Source organism: Protopterus annectens, chromosome 11.part0, assembly GCF_019279795.1.
Source record: "Protopterus annectens isolate FY-2018-M chromosome 11.part0, PAN1.0, whole genome shotgun sequence".
Taxonomy (NCBI): domain Eukaryota; kingdom Metazoa; phylum Chordata; order Ceratodontiformes; family Protopteridae; genus Protopterus; species Protopterus annectens.
This window is the reverse complement of record NC_056745.1, coordinates 1,401,965,461-1,401,983,763: the sequence shown is the minus strand read 5'-3', so window position 1 is coordinate 1,401,983,763 and position 18,303 is coordinate 1,401,965,461. Positions and strand designations below refer to the sequence as shown.

General features: G+C 37.0%; 1 protein-coding gene across 2 annotated transcripts in view; it reads left to right on the top strand.

The window, feature by feature from the left end:
* BMT2 (base methyltransferase of 25S rRNA 2 homolog) overlaps positions 1-17,201 on the top strand; it is an 896,892-nt gene extending 879,691 nt beyond the window's left edge. For both annotated transcript variants that reach the window (XM_044088693.1, XM_044088692.1), the window contains one exon: positions 16,275-17,201. In XM_044088693.1, the coding sequence (XP_043944628.1) occupies positions 16,275-16,904 (630 nt within the window). In that variant the 3' untranslated portion in view covers positions 16,905-17,201. The remainder of the gene's footprint in view (positions 1-16,274) is intronic.
* The last annotated feature ends 1,102 nt before the right edge of the window (positions 17,202-18,303 follow it).

The following is an 18,303-nucleotide window of genomic DNA, read 5'->3' as shown; positions in this document are numbered from 1 at the left end:
AATTAAAGTCTCCTCCCAGTATAGGATTTCCTTTATAATTGTTGGAAATAAAATGTAGGTGTTTTTTTAACCGTTCCTGCTCCAGTTCCTGGGAACCAATATAGATTAGCTAAGGTCAATATTATGTTATTAAATTTAATTATAACAAACACTAGTAGACCTTCTTTGTCTTCATATTTATAAATAACTTTTGGAGTGATTCTGTTTTTCTTCCAGAGAATTGATACTCCTTTTGTCTTTGTTCTCTAGGAGGCTTGAGCTAAGACTGTGTAGTCCTTAGGGTTCCAAATAAAGCTATCATTAGTCATAAAATGTGTTTCCTGGAAAAAAATACTACTTGTGTCTTATTTAGGTTCAAGTATTTTAGTAAGTTTGATCTTTTATTTGCATTATTTAAGCCATTAGTATTTAATGATAAGAATGTAAATCCATTTCAAGTTATTGTTGGAAGAAACATTTTGCTTCTTTTTTTATTTTGATTATAGTAGTTATACCATATTCTCTGATAACATTGAATGTTATTTTTTGTGTGTGTAAACTTGGGAGTGTAGTTTAATGTTCTTTCTTCTTTAAATACAAGTAGGGTAAAATTCTGGTCAGGCTTTAAAAAAGTACTTCTCTAAAACATTAATTCTAAAGTATCAAATACAATTAAATATGAATTTCCCATTAAACATGGAATGAAAGTCATTCCTAATCCAATAGATAAAGATAGATCTATTGAATTATCACTCATACCTTTAACCAACAATATCAACTGATTATTATGTGGAGAATTTTCTTAAAAGAGTTGTAAAACTCTATTATTCTGTTACTATTCTATAGTATTTTATATATCAGGATGGAATGTTAGTAGTGTAAACAATTATTATGTTGACTTAGAAAATATCCAATATTTAGTTACCCTTAGAAGATCCCAAACATGTCAGATATGTCATTTCGGATAAATTAAATGCAACAGAGGAGCATACAGTAAATAAGCCAATAGCAAATAGATTATTACTAAAATAATTTGACTAAAAGGACTCTGTAGGAGACAATGAGTTGATTACCAGTGAAATATGAATTTACTGTAGGTGTACTGTCTTCCTTTACTTTCCCACTCTTCAGCTCACCAACTTCAACTTACACTTATGAAATGACATGGCTTATCAGTGGTATCCTGACTCTCAGTAGAGGTGCCCTACATTCTAGTGTGCAGTGCTTTTGCATATTTATAGATTTACAAAGCAGAGTCTAAGAATGAACTATGATTACCCTAACAATTCCCACCCTGCATAGGTCACCTCCTGCTTCCAGAATGGATAATCACATCAGGTCTAGAATGAATGTGTAGGTACCTATATGGTAATCAAGACTTACCTTAGGTAAGTATTAATCAAATAGTGTTTAGAGCATCTTAGAGAGTTCTCTGGGCAGTTAGAGTACTCTTAAGCCTGTCCTCCCTTGACAAAAACAGAGATTTCCCTTCCCTTTCTTTCCCTTGTTTTAAATCAGTACTAATAAATGAAATTCAGCAAATACAGGTAAACAGAAATAACATTCAGTAGTCCGTCTTGTACAAGTCAGTGACTAACATCACTTTAGTAAACATTAGAAATTATTTCCTGGCTCTTTAAATTTTCTGATAAAGCAAAAAGTTAACAATAAGCTATTTTAACTAAAAGTGTAAAGCATTTCAATTTTTCCTTGCATGTATACATTTCTACTTGTATTGTAGTGTCAATAACTGTCTTTGAAATCTGTACAATACTTCACTTCTTCAAATCATTCCTTTTTCAATTCAGGTTTTGTTTTGTCAAAACGGCAACAATATTTCAAGGGCACAATTAATATTTAGACTGATGTTTCAAATAAATAACTTGTCAGTTGCCAATTGAGTTAGTTTAGAATGTATGGTTAGTGCAAATGTAGCATGTTGCAAAAATAATATGTATTTTTTTGTGTGCTCTAGAGACTGTCATATGCAAGTGACATACATAATGTAGCATATATAGAGCAGGTAGCTTATGGATTCAGGTTGTTCAAGTAAGTTATGCTTATTGATCAGGCAGTTTCATTTAAGTTCACAAGTAATTTGGGGACATTTCAGTTGAGTTTCCAGGAATGTGTAGTCCAATGTGAGTAATTGAGTCCACTTTTCCTCATAAACGTGTCACAATTCATTAAACAAAGCAGAGTCTAACATCTGTCTAATAATCATTATAAAGACAAATAATAGTAATTTCCTAGCTCTTCAAACTTTCTGATATCGCAAAATGTTGACAGTAAGCTAAGTAACTGGAAGACTAAAACATTGCAATACTTCCTTGTGAATGCACATTTTTACTTGTACTGTAGTGTCAAGAACTGTCTTTGAAATCTATGCATTGCTTCACTTCTTTCAAATCATTCATTTTACAGTTCAGATTATATTTTGTCAAAATGCCAATAGCATTTCAAGGGCACAGTTAATATTTAAACAGATATTTTAAATGAATAGCTAGCTATCAGTTGCCAAGTGAGTGTGTATAGAATGTGAGGTGACTGCAAAGATAACATGTTGCAAAAAAGTAATATGTATCTTTTCATATGCTCTAGAGCCTGTCAATTTCAAGTAACATATACAGTGTAAATTTTACAGTGCAGACAGCTTGTGGAATCAGCATGTTAAACTGAGTGATACTTTTTAATCAAGCAGCTACATTTAAGTGCACATGTAGTTTGGGAACATTTAAGTTGTGTTTCCAGGAGTATGTAATCCTATGAGGATAAATCATAAAATATTTACAAATAATCGTATTATGTATTTATTTTACCTTGTTTAGGTTGTTTTTCATTTTAATAACTAAACAACATTACTTTTTCTTATTATTTGTTATCTGTGTGGCTAAATGCACTTTGCAGGTTCACAATGTCCTTAAAAATTGCAGCAATTGTTTACTGTTGCTATGGCAACGCAAATAGAATGTGAAGAAAGCTTCACTTTTCTTAACCAACAGTACATTTTCCCTCCTTTCTTTTTTATGTATTTGTTAATACTAAAAGGAGATAATTCAAAGGACAAATATACATGAATGAAGCATTTCAGAGTTAATCACGAACATGTCCCCAATCCCAATAATCATAACAGTGACTATCATTAATCTAATAAATATTGTAATAACAATTAAGTTCACTATTCCAATCAGTCTACTTTAAAACTAGATTATTTTAGACTATTGTTTATCTATGTATAAATGGTGAGTTATTAAATATATACAGACTATATTACTATAGTAAATAGGAGAGAATTTAGAAAGGGAGACCAGATGCAGTTGAAATAAATAATGAGAAGAGAGAAAGAAAAGAGAAAATTAAGAGAAAGTGCACATATACTATGTATGTTGATTTACAGTATAAATATTGTATGTGCGCTGCGGTGGTGGTGCTGCGGTAGCGTTGTCGCCTCAAAGTTAGACGTTGCCCGTTCGATTCTCAGAGCGTCTTCTGTGTAGCGACATGCGTGAATGGGCGTTCCTTCGATGAAGGTTGTGCGTTAGGCCCGGCAAGCCAGTACGTAAAAATCTACTGCCAATCATTAGCGGACCGGAGTTCCGCTGTGGCGACCCCTTCCCGGGAAAAGACGAAACACACAAACAAACCCTCCTTCTGTGAAAGAAAAGTACCATGTTTTACATACCTGAGGTAATGTGAAAACTCTTGTGTCATCTGTTTTCAAAAAAATATAGATAAAGATTCCAGTCGTTAATTACCTTTGTTTTAAAATTCCAAGCAGTAAAGTTGGTCCTTTAAAGTAATGTTAAAACAATTCATATCATAGTAGATGCTTTGAGAGATTTGGCTGTAACAGTATCAGTCTTTTCTTCTCTTTTTTGACGTCTGTCCAGACATTTGTTTCTTTTGTTCTCTTGAGAGAAGGTGACATCCAGTCCATATCTTCTGGTAAGTTTTAATAATGAAAAGGCTTCCTCTAAGTCAATAAAAGTCCTCATCTCATTGGCATACAGTATTCTTATCTTAGCTGGATATGCAAGTTGTACCTTGATGTTATGTTGGTTCAGAAACTTTATCATTGGCCACATTTTTTTTCCATTATTCTAGATGAACAGTCGTTATCAAATCTTATCAGGCTCTGTTTATATTTTAGAGGTGCCTTCCTCCAAGCAGATCTTAAAATCATTTCCTTGTCCAAGTATGAAAGAAATTTTATAATTATTGACAAAGGAGGAGAGTTTGAGTTAGTGGCAGGTTTCCCAAGAGCTCTGTGTGCCCTCTCAATGCCAAAGGAAAGTCCTTCTTTGAAATTTAAAAAGTCAGGGATCCAGCTTGATAAAAAGTAAGTAAAATCCTCACCTTCTGTGTTTTCAGGTAATCCAAAAATCCTGATGTTATTTCTCCTCTCCCTGTTTTCCAAGTCATCTACTTTATTGACCAACCAAGTGTTTTGTTTAAGAAGCAGTTCTTTCTGTGTTTCCTCTTCCTTATGTCTGCTTTCTAAGACATTTAGAGAAACCTGTATTACTGTTATCCTTGTCTGGTGGTGGTGTAGCATTTCCTTGAGGGTGTCAGCCTGTTTTTGACTGCTTGTTTTAAGATTTTCTAGGTTCTCTTTAAAATCATCCGTCTTCAAAGACAAGTGCAGGGTAGATGTCATCTGTTGTAGTTCCTTCTTTAAGCCAGCATCCTGGTGAGAATTCCTTGAGTTGCTCATTTTAACAAGTGAATATATCTCCAAGCTTTTTGACAGGAAATTATTTGTAAAACTTCACCAAAGTTTCTAATTATGTAAATTAGTCCTTTATCTATAAGATTTTATACTTTGAAGAAAAAAAAGAATATTTTTTCCTGTCTTATTTAACTAGTAACATACACACTTTTGATGTTGGACTATAATAAGGATGTGGGCTCTTTTTCCACCCTAACTGCTTGGGTTATATTTTCCAAGACTTGTCACTACAGTGCTGCGTGTGAAAGGAGATATAATGTGTACTCCTCAGTGTGCTGTTCTTTGGATAACATGATAAACCGAGGTCCCATCTCCTTGAGGTGGTGGAAGCTCAAGTGGATATAGAAGGTGCCATAGCAATTATCCAAAAGAATAAGTAAGGGTAACTTTATTAGCTAGGTAAATTAATTGACCAGAAGTGTACAACTTTAACTGTCATTAATAACTAATAACTAATTGTAAATTATTCTGACTATGACTGTTATGATTATGAGTAATGCCAAAAACAAAGCAGAAGTAAAATGCAGTGAGATTATAATGCAAACTACTGGTATGAATTTTAAAACAAAGGAGTAAGAGGTTCTCAGAAGAGAGGTTAAACCTGCATAAATGTAGTGAGAGGTGGAGTTATTGAGAGACAAACTGTCAGACCTGTCACTCAAGAGTCTTGCTTTCCTAGGATTGGCCCATGAATTTCTAAGGGGATTGCAGCTCGATCATATCTGTACAGAAGAGGAGGAATGTTTAAAGTAGATTTGAGGCAGTTGAATTTAGCTTGGAAGTCACTCCACTAGAAAAAGCTGAATCACGTTTTCTTTTCTTTCATCTTATTTTGTGATGGGGCTGCCATACTGCAATCGTGTTGTTTCACAGTCAAGACCTCTTCCTAAAATGACTTTATTTTTGAAGTCTAATATGATGCTGTAATTATAAAGCTTTTATTAACTATTTCTAAGTAGATATGTTTAAAATTAATTATTTAAAAGAAGAGTTTTCTGCAGTAGTGCCATTTCATAATAAAGACATTGCAGTGGGTTTACATTTTTGTGTCATTTTGTCACTGTCAGTTTTTAAACTTGCATTTCAAAGTAGTATCGTACTATCGTAATGAGAGTGGGAGAAATATGTAAATTTTATGCTGTTTATGTGCCCAAATTTGTTTGGCTCGATGTACCTGTTTTTCAAGAACCTTTATGCTTATTTTAGATGGCTACTGCTTTAGAAGTATAATCCAATCTGGCAGGCGGCCAAATATCAATAAACAGCCTTATAGTGTGATTGGATGAGAGCGTAGATTTTTAACTACCCATCTTTGCCTTTTTGTACTTTTCATAATTAAATGTTTGGTTTTCTGGAGACATGAGCTGCAGTCATGCAGTGCATACCTCTCAACTGATCATCTGCCCCCTCAATAATTTTATGTCATGTTTTTGCTCTGTTACTTGTGAAATGTGTGCTGTTCAAACTCTAGCAAATCACTGAGGTTTGCAATCACTTGATTACATAATGCTAGATTATTACTTGCAGATGTCATACCATTCATTAGACATATGCTAATGTAAAATCTGTTATTCTGGTAGCTTTCTAAGTGTACAAGAAAAATTTAAAATTTGCTCCTCATTTTGTTTCATTCTGGATTGTTCTGCTAAAAAGTTGAGACCTGTGAGAGTGTTATGCTGGAGGTGCAGCTGCTATTTTGTTTTATTATAATTGATTATCTGAAATGCATACAGACAACAAAGTAGCCATAATTGCTGGATACTGGTATAGTTTGGTCATTATTCTAGCTTTGTAGGCTAATGTGATTTTTGTAAAACAAACTAGAATACCTTGCAACTGTTTGTGTGAAAAAACTGAAATAACCATTATTGTATGGCCATTATACCATCTGAGGTATACACATTCAAAGTGGATATAACTTCTAAGTGGGGGTGGATGGTTGTCTGTGGGTAAAAGCGTGTTGCCATCTTGTCATATGCTCATAGTAAACAGTTATTGATGTAGGTTTGCAGAACTAGTGTGCATTTGAATGAAGTTAAATTGGAATACTTTACTGTGAATGCAGTGTCTTCTCTGTGTTTATGTGAAACAAATCACAGTTAGATGTTAGAGGTGTATTTAGTTAAAGTGGCTATACCTACTGGTGGGAGCCATCTGTGGATTAAATTGGGTTCTACTTGTGTCATATGTTCGTCCTTGGATTTGCATGATGAATGTGCATTTGTATGAAATACGTTTGTATACTTTACTGTGGCTACTTATAGAACTAGTCTGAGTTTTATAAAACAATTTGGAATACTTTACTGTGGCTATTTTGTCATAGTCTTAACATGTGAGGTGTAGACAAAGTGGCTGTAAGTGATGGGTAAGGTTATGAATAATTATACTGGTAGCAGTTTTTGGTCCTTTATGCTTAAAATGTTTCAAAAATGGGTAATGTTATTGGTTAATAAATTTTGTTTTACTTCTAGTGGGAAAAATGTGCAAAACTACAAACATAAAACGCAATCAAATGAATTTTTCATTTTAACAATAGATTTAGTATATATAATTTATTTGTTGTGTGATGTTAAGTTAAATACATTTATCAAACAGTAAATGTAATTTGAAACAATTTGGTAGAGAAGTATGTATTTGAATCTGTCAGAAAGGTGAATTCAAAAGAACATATGTGTAATGTGTGGTCCTAAAAATGTATTTTTTTCCATCACGGATATTTGCCAGTATAAGTAACCCAAATATGTCAAATGTCTTCTGTAATAATACAAAAGTTAGTGATGGAATTTCTGCTGATAGTTTCAAGAAGCAGACTGCTAGCACTGCACAAGAGCAGTCTCATTGGCAAGTAAATGGTGAGATTACTGCTAAAAATATTGAAAAACAGGGACCCTCAATAAGTTATTCAAATGTGAACATTTCCACTTTTGAAAAGACATGTTGGTAAAAACACATTATCTCCTGAGTTAAAACGAAACATAAACAGGAGCATTCATACATTGCGTTTGAGTCCAGACATATGGATGATTATCTTCAATGTGTTATACATTCACTTATTTTATGTAATAGTGCAATGTATCCAGCAAAACCTAAACACGAACAGTACCATACTATGTCAGTTGTGTTGTTTTTTAAAGAAAAGAAAAGGGGTACAATCTCAGCAAGCAATATTGAAGTATATATGTAAGAGTACAGGAAATGAGTTAGCTGTTAAAGCAACATTTTTATATCACTTAGCATTGCAAAATCAGAAACAAGTTTCACCATGGGGGAATACTCTATTAGGCCTTGTATGCTGGATGCATGCCAAACAATGTTAGGTGATACCTTTGCCAAGAAAAAATAAGAGAATACCCTTTCTAATGATACTGTTTTGAATCGTACAATTATAATCAGTGAAGATATTCATCAGCAATTTATACATGAAATTAAAATGTCAAAGGTGTATATTTAGTTAGATGAAGCTACAGGTGTTGCTGATAAAGCTTTGTTACATACTTGTTTATGTTAGATACATAGACTAGGATGAAAATTTAAATTAACAAAGAGCTTCTGAACTACTTGGAATTAGAGTCTCATAAAAAAAGGCATTGAAGTGTTGTCAGCATTGTCTGATAACTTAAGTACCAGTTTAAAATTCAAAGAGTGTGATTCAGTTGATACTGATGATGCAGGTAGTACAGTTGGTAAACATGCAAGATTCGTCACAAATATGAAGTGAGTAACATCAGGTATCAAAAACGTACTTTGCATGATATATGGGGAAATGTTATCAAGCAAAAGTGTGAGTGGGAGTTGGGTGAAGTATTAGAAATTGCTGTTAAGACAATACATTTTATAAAGCCCTGCTCTTCAAATTCAAGACTCTTTGCAATGTTGTACGATTAAAAGGGCTGCTCTTATAAAACCGTGTCAAAATGCTAAAGTTTACTCTTTCATGATGACATATTAAAAAAAGACTCTCACCTGAGAGAAAAAAATAATTTTATTTTGGTCAAACAAAAACTGATATTGTACAATTTTTTTCAAGAACACAGATTAGAACATGAAGTTATGTTACCTTGCAGACATATTTCAACTTTTGAATAAGTTAATCAGGGACACAAAAAAACATGTTAAATTGTAGTAATAAATTAGAAGTCAAAAAGAAGAAAATTGAACTCTGGATGCAAATAACAGAAAACTGGTTTGAGAATTTCAACACTTCGAAAGACCAAATGAATTAGGCAAAAATGAGAAATGAAGATTACAGTTTTAGCCAACTAAAAAAACTTATCAATCATTTGAAAATATTTTCAAGTAAATCTGAAGACTATTTTCCCTCAAGTCAGGATCCAAGAGAATGTTTTTGTAGGTTCTGGATACCTTTAATGTCCCTGAATGAGTAAAGAATGATTTTATTTACAAATTAAACCCACAGCTAGGACAGCTGTTTAATCAAAGTCTTACCTCTGGATACGTACCCAGGGAGTGGCGCACTGCAACTGTGGTCCCACTTCACAAAGGCGGTGCCTCCACAGACCCTGGAAATTACCGGCCCATTAGCTTGACAAGCCTTATCTGCAAAGCCATGGAGAGGATCATAATGGACCTCATAAATAAAGACATAGGGAATTTGCAGACTTTGGATCCAACCCAGTTTGGCTTTGTCAAAGGCAGATCATGCCTTTTAAACTTGGTTGACTTTTTCGAAACAGTCACCAAAGCCATTGATGAGGGAAAGGCAGTCCATACAGCCTACCTCGATCTGGCTAAGGCCTTGATACAATACCCCACTCGGGTATCATTGAAAAACTCATCAGCTTAAATGTTAACCCATACATCACAAGATGGGTTGCAAACTGGCTGAGTGACAGAACCCACAGGGTCAGAGTTGCTGGCGCCATGTCAGACTCAAAGCCTGTCACAAGTGGTGTCCCACAGGGCTCAGTCCTGGGCCCACTCTTGTTTGGCATCTACTTTTCAAGTACAAGCAAACACAGGAGGGTTATGGCTGACAAAGTTTGCAGATGACTGCAAACTGGGTGCCATAGTAGAAAACACATCCGACACAGATATCCTTCAGAAGGGTCTCACAGAAACAGATAACTGGTGCCAGAGCCACGGCCTAAAGTTAAATGCCAAAAAATGCATAGTCATACCCTTCGGGAAAAACAAGGTTACCCCTAGCTACCAAATAGGTGGCAATCCACTGAGCACAGAAGAAGTTATCAGGGACCTGGGGACCCAGGTTGATAGTAGTCTGTCATTCGACACCCATGTAGCTAAAGTAGTTAGGAAGTCCTTCTACATTGCCCACCTTATCATGAAGGGATTCTCATCTAGATCAAGGGAGGTCATAGTCTCCCTTTACGCATCACTCATCAGACCAATGATTGAGTACAATGCCCCATTCGGAATGTATCTGACCCGACACTTGCAGCAGCTGGAGAGGCCACAAAAGTTCCTCACCAAAAGGATAAAGGGTCTCAAAAATCTGTCCTATGCTGCCCGACTGAAAGAACTCCAGCTCTATTCAGTCGCCACCGCTGCTCAGAGGTGACCTTTGCCTAACATACAAGGCCATGTCAAACCCAGATTTGATGAATATGCTTCACCTCAAAAATCTAGATCCATCAGAGCCACAAGGGCGGAGACTTAAACCTCGACACGGCTATTAATAGGACGTGCTGGAGAGATAGATTCATCACCCAAAGACTCCCTATGCTGTGGAACAAAATCCCGGTACATGTGAGGCAGAGCACCTCGCTGGCCTTGTTCAAGAGAAATCTTGACCAATGGATGGGAGATCGCAGATATACCCCAGGAATTACCTCAGTGTCACTGCTCGACAGAGGCACAGCAAAATAATGGGTATAGTTCCCCATACTAAAGGGGTGGCGTAAGCCACAAAACAATGGGCTAGGCTTATAAATGCCCTCGGGCAGATAGCCTAGTATGAACCTATGAAATGAAGATCGGTTTGGCTGATCTTAAGTTACCTCTTGATAAAAGTCTGGCTAAAAATTCATAGTGAGTATGGACCTTTAAGTGAAATGCATTGCGATCCTTCTTCATTTCCTTCTAAATACTTCTGCAAAAGTGGATTCCACTGTCACTACCAACAAAGTAAAATATAGGAATAGGTTAAATTTGACACCTACATTAAGGCCGTCTCTAAGAAACCATACACCAGATATTGACAACTTTTGTTATGCAATGCAGTCACATCCTTCTTATTAAGACTGTACAAGTTTGAAACCTGAAACATATATTTTTACAATTAACATTGTGTGTAATATTTACGTAGTTTGTTGCAAGTTTTCATAGGGGTTCCATGAAAAAATGTTTTTCAGTTCGGTTCCTTAGTCCAAAAAGGTTTAAGAAACACTGCATTATAGAATAGAGACATAGGTTTCCCTTAAAGACCACTAGTTCATTTAGCTTTTTTGCTTGGACTGTGACCATTGGTACTAATGTTTTCCAATTTTTTTTTTTTTTTTATTTAACTTGCCCTTTTCCCTCTATCCTTTACATTGTTGCCTATAGCTTTTCAACATTTACTTCTGGTCTTCTCTTATTGATTGGCAGTTGTGTAAAACATTGCTCTGATGTTATAAAAAATGTCATAAGTTCCCTGATACTTTATTGCATGTTCCTCTAGAAAGTATTAATTGCTTGCTAATGAAAAGGTTAAACCTGTCACTTATAGTAGTCCTATTCATGGACAGATTTAGACCATCCCCAGTATAGGTCTGCACACTTCAAAGTGGTACCTAGTCAGCCCAAAACCATAACTTATCCATCTGTTTAACCCCACGTTGCAAAACACTGGTGTACTCAGTTCATTAATAGGCAACACCTCTGCAAATTACAGTGTGTGCGCAAATGAGTGTTACCAAATTCTCTCCCCTGTTTATTAGACTGCTTTCCCATGCAGGTTATTATGTGAGCACTAACATCGACATCATGTCCTCGGCAGCTGCTTCCACAGTCTTGACAATTTTTTTCTTTTTCTTTTTTCTCTGTTTCCAAGACAAAGCATCAGAAAGATATGCCCCATCCTTATGCCAGAAAAGTCATCCAACAGAACTTTCCCTTTCCTGTGATGTGCATTTCTCTGGCATCCTTTTTGATCTCTACCTTTTAGGTATCTGTAGACCCATGCCCATTACCTGGCAGGACCATTTAAAAACTATAGCTTGATACTACTGAAACAGTTCTCATTTAGAAAATAGAAGTATATACTTGCTAGAATAATGCCATTTAAAAAATTGTTGGAATGTAAAAACTATACCTTACTGGAGGGGCATACATTCTCCAGCAGGGTAATATGCAAAAAGAGAGCCTTGGCAACGAGTCTGCAATTTCACAGTAGCAAATTAAGCCTCTTTTGAAGACACAGAGAAAAAAGTGGCAACCATGTTTTTTTTGTTTGCCAAACAAACGAGTAAAATTGGAAGAAAAAGAAAAAATAACAAACGGAAGAGCTACTGTTTTATTTTCCCCCCATGCTATCCCTGCAGCACTTAAAAAGCCACATTTGGGAAATAGGAAAATAAAACTAATGCTATTAACTGTATTAGGACATTTGTGTGATTGTGCCATGTGTGTTTTTGTAGTGAGAGAGAAACTGTGTGTGCTTGTCTCTGCGTGAACTTCTTTGCTCAAAAATTCTCGCCAAAGTCATCAGTAATAGGATGACATAGACCAAAATCAGGGATATTGTTAAATATTACTCTAATTCCCTAGAAAAGTTAATAGACAAAAAAGTTTTCCATCAGTATGATTTTCGGAACAAGAAGTATGCAACTATATTTGTTCATACAACACAAGAATCACTACTGCACTCAGTTAAGAGGAAAAAAAATGTTCTTCTATTAAACTACAACAGCTGCTTGCTACATTTGTAGCAAACCGTTGCTTCTGTTTGTACCACACACAGAGAGGTACAGTGCTTAGTTCTGACCGCATATGCTTTGCTGACATTTAATTCTAAGTGCTCGTACTTACTAAAGAGTGATTGGGATCGACCAGTCGTACCCCAGTGCTTTGTACCTAGGGCAGCTGCCCCCTTTGCCACAGCCTTGCTAAGTTACTGTTAGAGCATTTGTACATTTGTAGCAAACCGTTGCTTCTGTTTGTACCACACACAGAGAGGTACAGTGCTTAGTTCTGACCGCATATGCTTTGCTGACATTTAATTCTAAGTGCTCGTACTTACTAAAGAGTGATTGGGATCGACCAGTCGTACCCCAGTGCTTTGTACCTAGGGCAGCTGCCCCCTTTGCCACAGCCTTGTTAAGTTACTGTTAGAGCATTACTATCAATGCAAATGATTTTGTAATGGGACATATAGCAAAAATGTGTGATTAAAATCCAAAACATTCAACCAAATCAAGGACAGTTGAGATGTGTGGGGTGTGTGGGGGGATACATTGCTTTACACTGCACTTAATATTTTCTTTCATTTCACCACTGTGAGACATCTGAGGTGTAGACATTCAAAAATGGCTTTAATTGCTGGGCATGTTTGCACTTGCTTCTTTATGTGGGTCTGTGTACCTGTGCATGTGTTTGTGGAGGTGGGTATCCGAGTTTCTGCTTACCTGAGAGACTGTATCACAGCTTCTGCATATGTGTATATCTATATCTATATATATATATATATATATATATATATGTGTGTGTGTGTGTGTGTGTGTGTGTGTGTGTGTGTTTATTTTGGATGTAAAATATGTCTTCCAACAGCAGTTAACATATCCTTCAACAATTATGAAACAGGCAGAAGAACTGATCTGTTTAGTTTAACAGCTCATTTTCTAAGCACAGTAATGGGTTATAGGGGAATAATGACCACCCACGGGTGTTGTGAGGCTCAGTGCCACTCATTGCACCTTGCAGAAAGCTGCTCTGTTCTGTCTTCCCCAGTAATATTGCAAATGTTATATTGAGAAGCCGTGTTGAGCAGGCAGAGGCATACACATTTCCATTTGAGGAGATAATGGGGTTTGTGGTCCACTGGGCAACAGAAAGAGATCCACTGAGTACTTGAAATTATCTACCTGTCCTCTCAGCCTTGAAAGGTGTGTGCAGATTGGCAAGTAGTGCTTTCATCAAACATCTGTCACTGCAATGCTGTCATCTGAAGTTTTACCCTTAGTGGCTTTTAATATGGTTGTGCGTTTGCTTTCATGGGGTTTATTTGCTGTCATTCCTACCTTTTTGTTGGGGATTTTCAGAATGTATAACTCCTAATCTAAGTGATTTTGTGATGCTTCTTTAGTCCTTAGTATTTTATTTTTAATTTGCTAGTGATTAGGCCACCTTCAGCTGCCAAGGGACGAGGCTTTTCTTTGACGCCTCTATAATTATTCTGCTTTTTCTGCTAAAGAGAACATTTCCGGCAACTGTCAAAATCTGTGCTTATAAACGTAAAATGAATCAAATGCAAGATTAGTTGACACAAGTACTACTGTTGTAGCTTGCAGTGCAGAGGACCATGAGCTGTTTTCTGGAATGTGCCCACAACTTGGAAATTAATTTTCATGTGACTGGGCAAAGCTACACTGTTCTCCATGTGGAAATGTGTCCCCACACTCCCTAAAGTTAAACAAAAAAAGTCACTGTTCCTCAGAGTAAAACATAATTTTAAAATGCAGAAAGGGGTTTCTCAGCGTGACTGGCCTGGCATGCTGTTTCATTATAATGCAACTTGTCAACTAACATTTTTAATACTTCAGAGGCAATACTTCAGCAAGCTAAAATTTCTTAGGTAAATTAACTGCCACTCTGGCAAAAGCCATCCAGTCTGTTACACAGACTGGCATGATTCCACCCCTATTTTGCACCTAATTACGGTCCAAAGGCAATATTTTTACCTTTCCTCCTCAGTACTTTCAACTAAAATGGATGTACAACATTTAACACTGCTTCCTGACCGTCCTTGTTTTAATTTCATGTTTAATGTATCTTTCCTATGGAATTTCCACATCATCCCTGTATTTTTGTGACATTTTGCTGAATCCTTAGGTTCCTTCCCACGTTCCAACCCCACTTAGGTATTGTTGATAAACTCTCACAACTAGGCATAAAACCCAACATAATTCACTGGTTTGCTGGCTGGCTCACAAACAGGACCCAATAAGTCAGGATTTGTGAGATCACCTCCACCAGGAGACTAGTCACCAGCGGAGTACCCCCAGGGCTCTATCTTGTGCCCACTCCTATTTGTCATCTACTTATTTGACATCAAGGCTAATATCAAAGGCCTCTGGCTCACCAAGTTTGCAGATGACTGCAAATTAGGAGCTATAATAGATTCCCTCCACTAACATCCTACAAGAGGGTCTAACACAAACACAACCAATGCAAAAGCCACAGATTAAAACTCAACATAAAGAAGTATGTTATAGTGCCCTTTGGGAAATCATCCATCCAAGCTAATTACTCCATCAATAAAACACCCCTAAGAGATGATCGAATAGTTGCAGATCTGGGAACATAGAAAGACAATACAACATATAGCCAAGATAGTAAAAAAATAATTCTGTGTCACCAACTCATAAGCAAGGGTATGGCATCCAGGTCCAAGTAAGTTACAGTACCACTCTACTCCGTCTTTATCAGACCCATCAAGCACAATGCCCCCTTTGCAGGTGCCTGATTGAGTACATTCTTGGGTACTATCTGTGAGCCAGCCAGTAATCCATTGAATTATTTAGAGATGTATGCCTAGTTTCTGAGAGTTTATCAACAATATCTGAGTGGGTTACTGTATTGAATGCCTTGGCCAGCTCAAGATAGGCAGTATGCACTATTTTCTCCTCATCCATAGCCTTGGTGACCCTCTCTACCAGGCAGAGTAGCCAAGACTTTCCCCTTAAGAAAGCCAAACTGGGATGGGTCCAGTGGGGTCTGTAGCTTATCAATGTCCTTGCTGATCATTTTCATGATAATTCATTCCATGGCTTTGCATATTAGACTTGTCAGACTGATGGGTCTGTAGTTCCCATTGTCGACTAATGCCCACTATTATGAGGATGGATGACCATTGCAGCCCTCCATTCACCTGGCACATAACCTGCTTTAAGGCTGTAGTTGAAGAATGCCTCAAGTGATCCTGCTACGTCATTTTTAAGGTTATTTAGGAGGCAACCAAGGATGTTGTCTGGGCTCACTAAAACAGAGTTTTTGGCCTTAGCGTGCACCACCAGGACCTGCACCCTGTTGATAGTTAGGAGGATATGTTGGAAGGGATTTCAGAGAGTAGCGAGGGATGAAGTTAGAGTTAAATTTATCAGCCAGTAGATTTGCTGTGTTATCCTGGTCAGTGAAGGTTGTGCCATTTACCTTTAGTTCTGCACAATGCTGAGTGTTAGCTTTAAGGTTTCTGACACAGATGAAAAGGTCTTGTGATTGTCCTTAGCCTGGGGAGCTATCTTGACCTCATAATTGGCCTCGTTGGATTTTATTAGGTATTTTTTTTACTGAAATTGAAATGTCAGTATAGTAAACTGTTCATTTAAAAAGTGAAATGTTTTAATTTAATATCACCAGTTAGTTAATAATTGTTTTTGTTTGTTTACAGAGTGTATACAAGTGTGATTTCCTTAATCTACAGTTACAGTTGCCACTTGAACTCTCTCAAGATGCAGTGGATGCCTTTCTCATGCAGCTGAGTAACCCTATTGATGCACTTCCGAAAGAGCTGTTCAATGTTGTGGTGTTTTCTCTGCTGCTGTCTTACTTTCCCTCCCCGTACCAGCGATGGATTTGCTGTAAGAAGGCTCACGAGCTCCTAGCACTAAATGGTTTGCTCCTAATTATTACTCCTGATTCATCCCACCAGAATCGCCATGCACTAATGATGAAAAGTTGGAAGGTTGCTATAGAATCATTAGGGTTTAAACGTTACAAGTATGTGAAGTACTCTCATATGCATTTAATCGCATTTCGAAAAATTTCCATAAAAACAACAAATGATCTAGTCAGTCAGAACTATCCAGAAATGCTTTATATCCCTCAGGATTTCAGCAGTCTAGAAGATGAAGATTATCTGGACTCGCCAAGCCAAGCCCGATCAGACATGGAGGATGAACAGCTCGCTTCCTATTTTTCTGAACTTCCTGATAGTGTTTATGACTCAGATTCTGGTGAAAGCCAATCAAGTTCCATTCCATTTCACGAGACAGATGATCCCTTGCTGCTTTTAAGTTAACATTAAAGTGGCATGGCCATTATTGTCTGAATTGTTATGTTGCCAAATTTTACTAACATGCCCTTGAAGTGTAAATTTGCAAAAAAAATGAATATGTGTACAGCATTTACAGCAGTACAGTTTTCTACACCTGAGCTGTTATTGTGTGGTCTTTTTAGAGAAATATAGGAACAAATATCTTTCGACAAGCTATACTGTACTGTGTGGACTTATCATCTCTGTCGATGTTTTCCTGTATGATTTTGATTTGCATTTAAATACCTGATAGTTTTGCAGAGTAAACTACTTTTAACAAGATGACTCCGCTGATCATGTCCTGATTTAATTTATTTCAAATTTATATTTTATAACTTGCATGTGACACAGAAGAGAAAGCATAGCTCCCTTTCCTTTAGGATTTTAGACAGTCATTAAAGCCGCTTTTGACACACTCATTAGCAGACCTTGTAGTCCGTCTGTATGTAGCCTGTTGTATGTTTCATGTTTTAACTGACCAAAAGTTATACAATGTAGTAGTAATATTACATATTACTTAATAATGGGAGCTCTTCACTAGACAGGAATTCTTCTTGGTAATTTTCCCCATGGTTCCTGGAGACCATCAGCCCCTTTTCGTATCAGTCTTAAGCCCAGTCATTCCCCGTCGCTTGAGAGGTCCCCAGTGCAGATGACAGAGCCATTGAAAGGTGTCTGTTGTACAAGCAGGCAGCTAGCCAGCCATGGGAGCTGTCTGTGCCCTTGCTCACATTTAATGTTGTAAATTCTGCACTACACTGCCACTATTAGGTGAGTTGCGCATCTGTGCCGCAACAGTAGGGAACTGCTATAAACTTACAGTGCATGTGATCACTCCCACTCACATGCTAATGAGGGGTACTGTCACACGATTTGAAGGCAAGACCCATGTGCCAGTTAACGACTGTAAATTTGTCACCTGCAAGCTTCTACTTGCTTGTGGCAACAAAGCAGCCAACTATCACCACTCCCTCCCCTGTGTATGGAGGCACTATTTGCTCACTGTTAACACGACCAACCACCCAGACTGGCTCTTCCACTGCCTGTCCCAGTGTTCAGACTCTGGTCATAACTTTATTCCTGTACACTACAGAGCTGAGTACAGACAGGACTTAATAATACACTGCAGTGTGTGTGATGTACTAGTAAGTGTGAATCAATCAGTAGTACATTTTGTCAGTGCAAGTACATGGTTTAGGGCATAGGTGCAGTGAAAGAGCAGTATGGCAAGATGTGATCCAATCTTCATTTACCAGGGAGGTGTGCACAGCACATCAAGACCGCACACCTTAAAATATGCACCTGTGCAGACTTTGAATGTATACAGAGAAGAATAAAGTGACCAGCTCATTGTTATATAAATAAGACAGTTTACAGTACACAT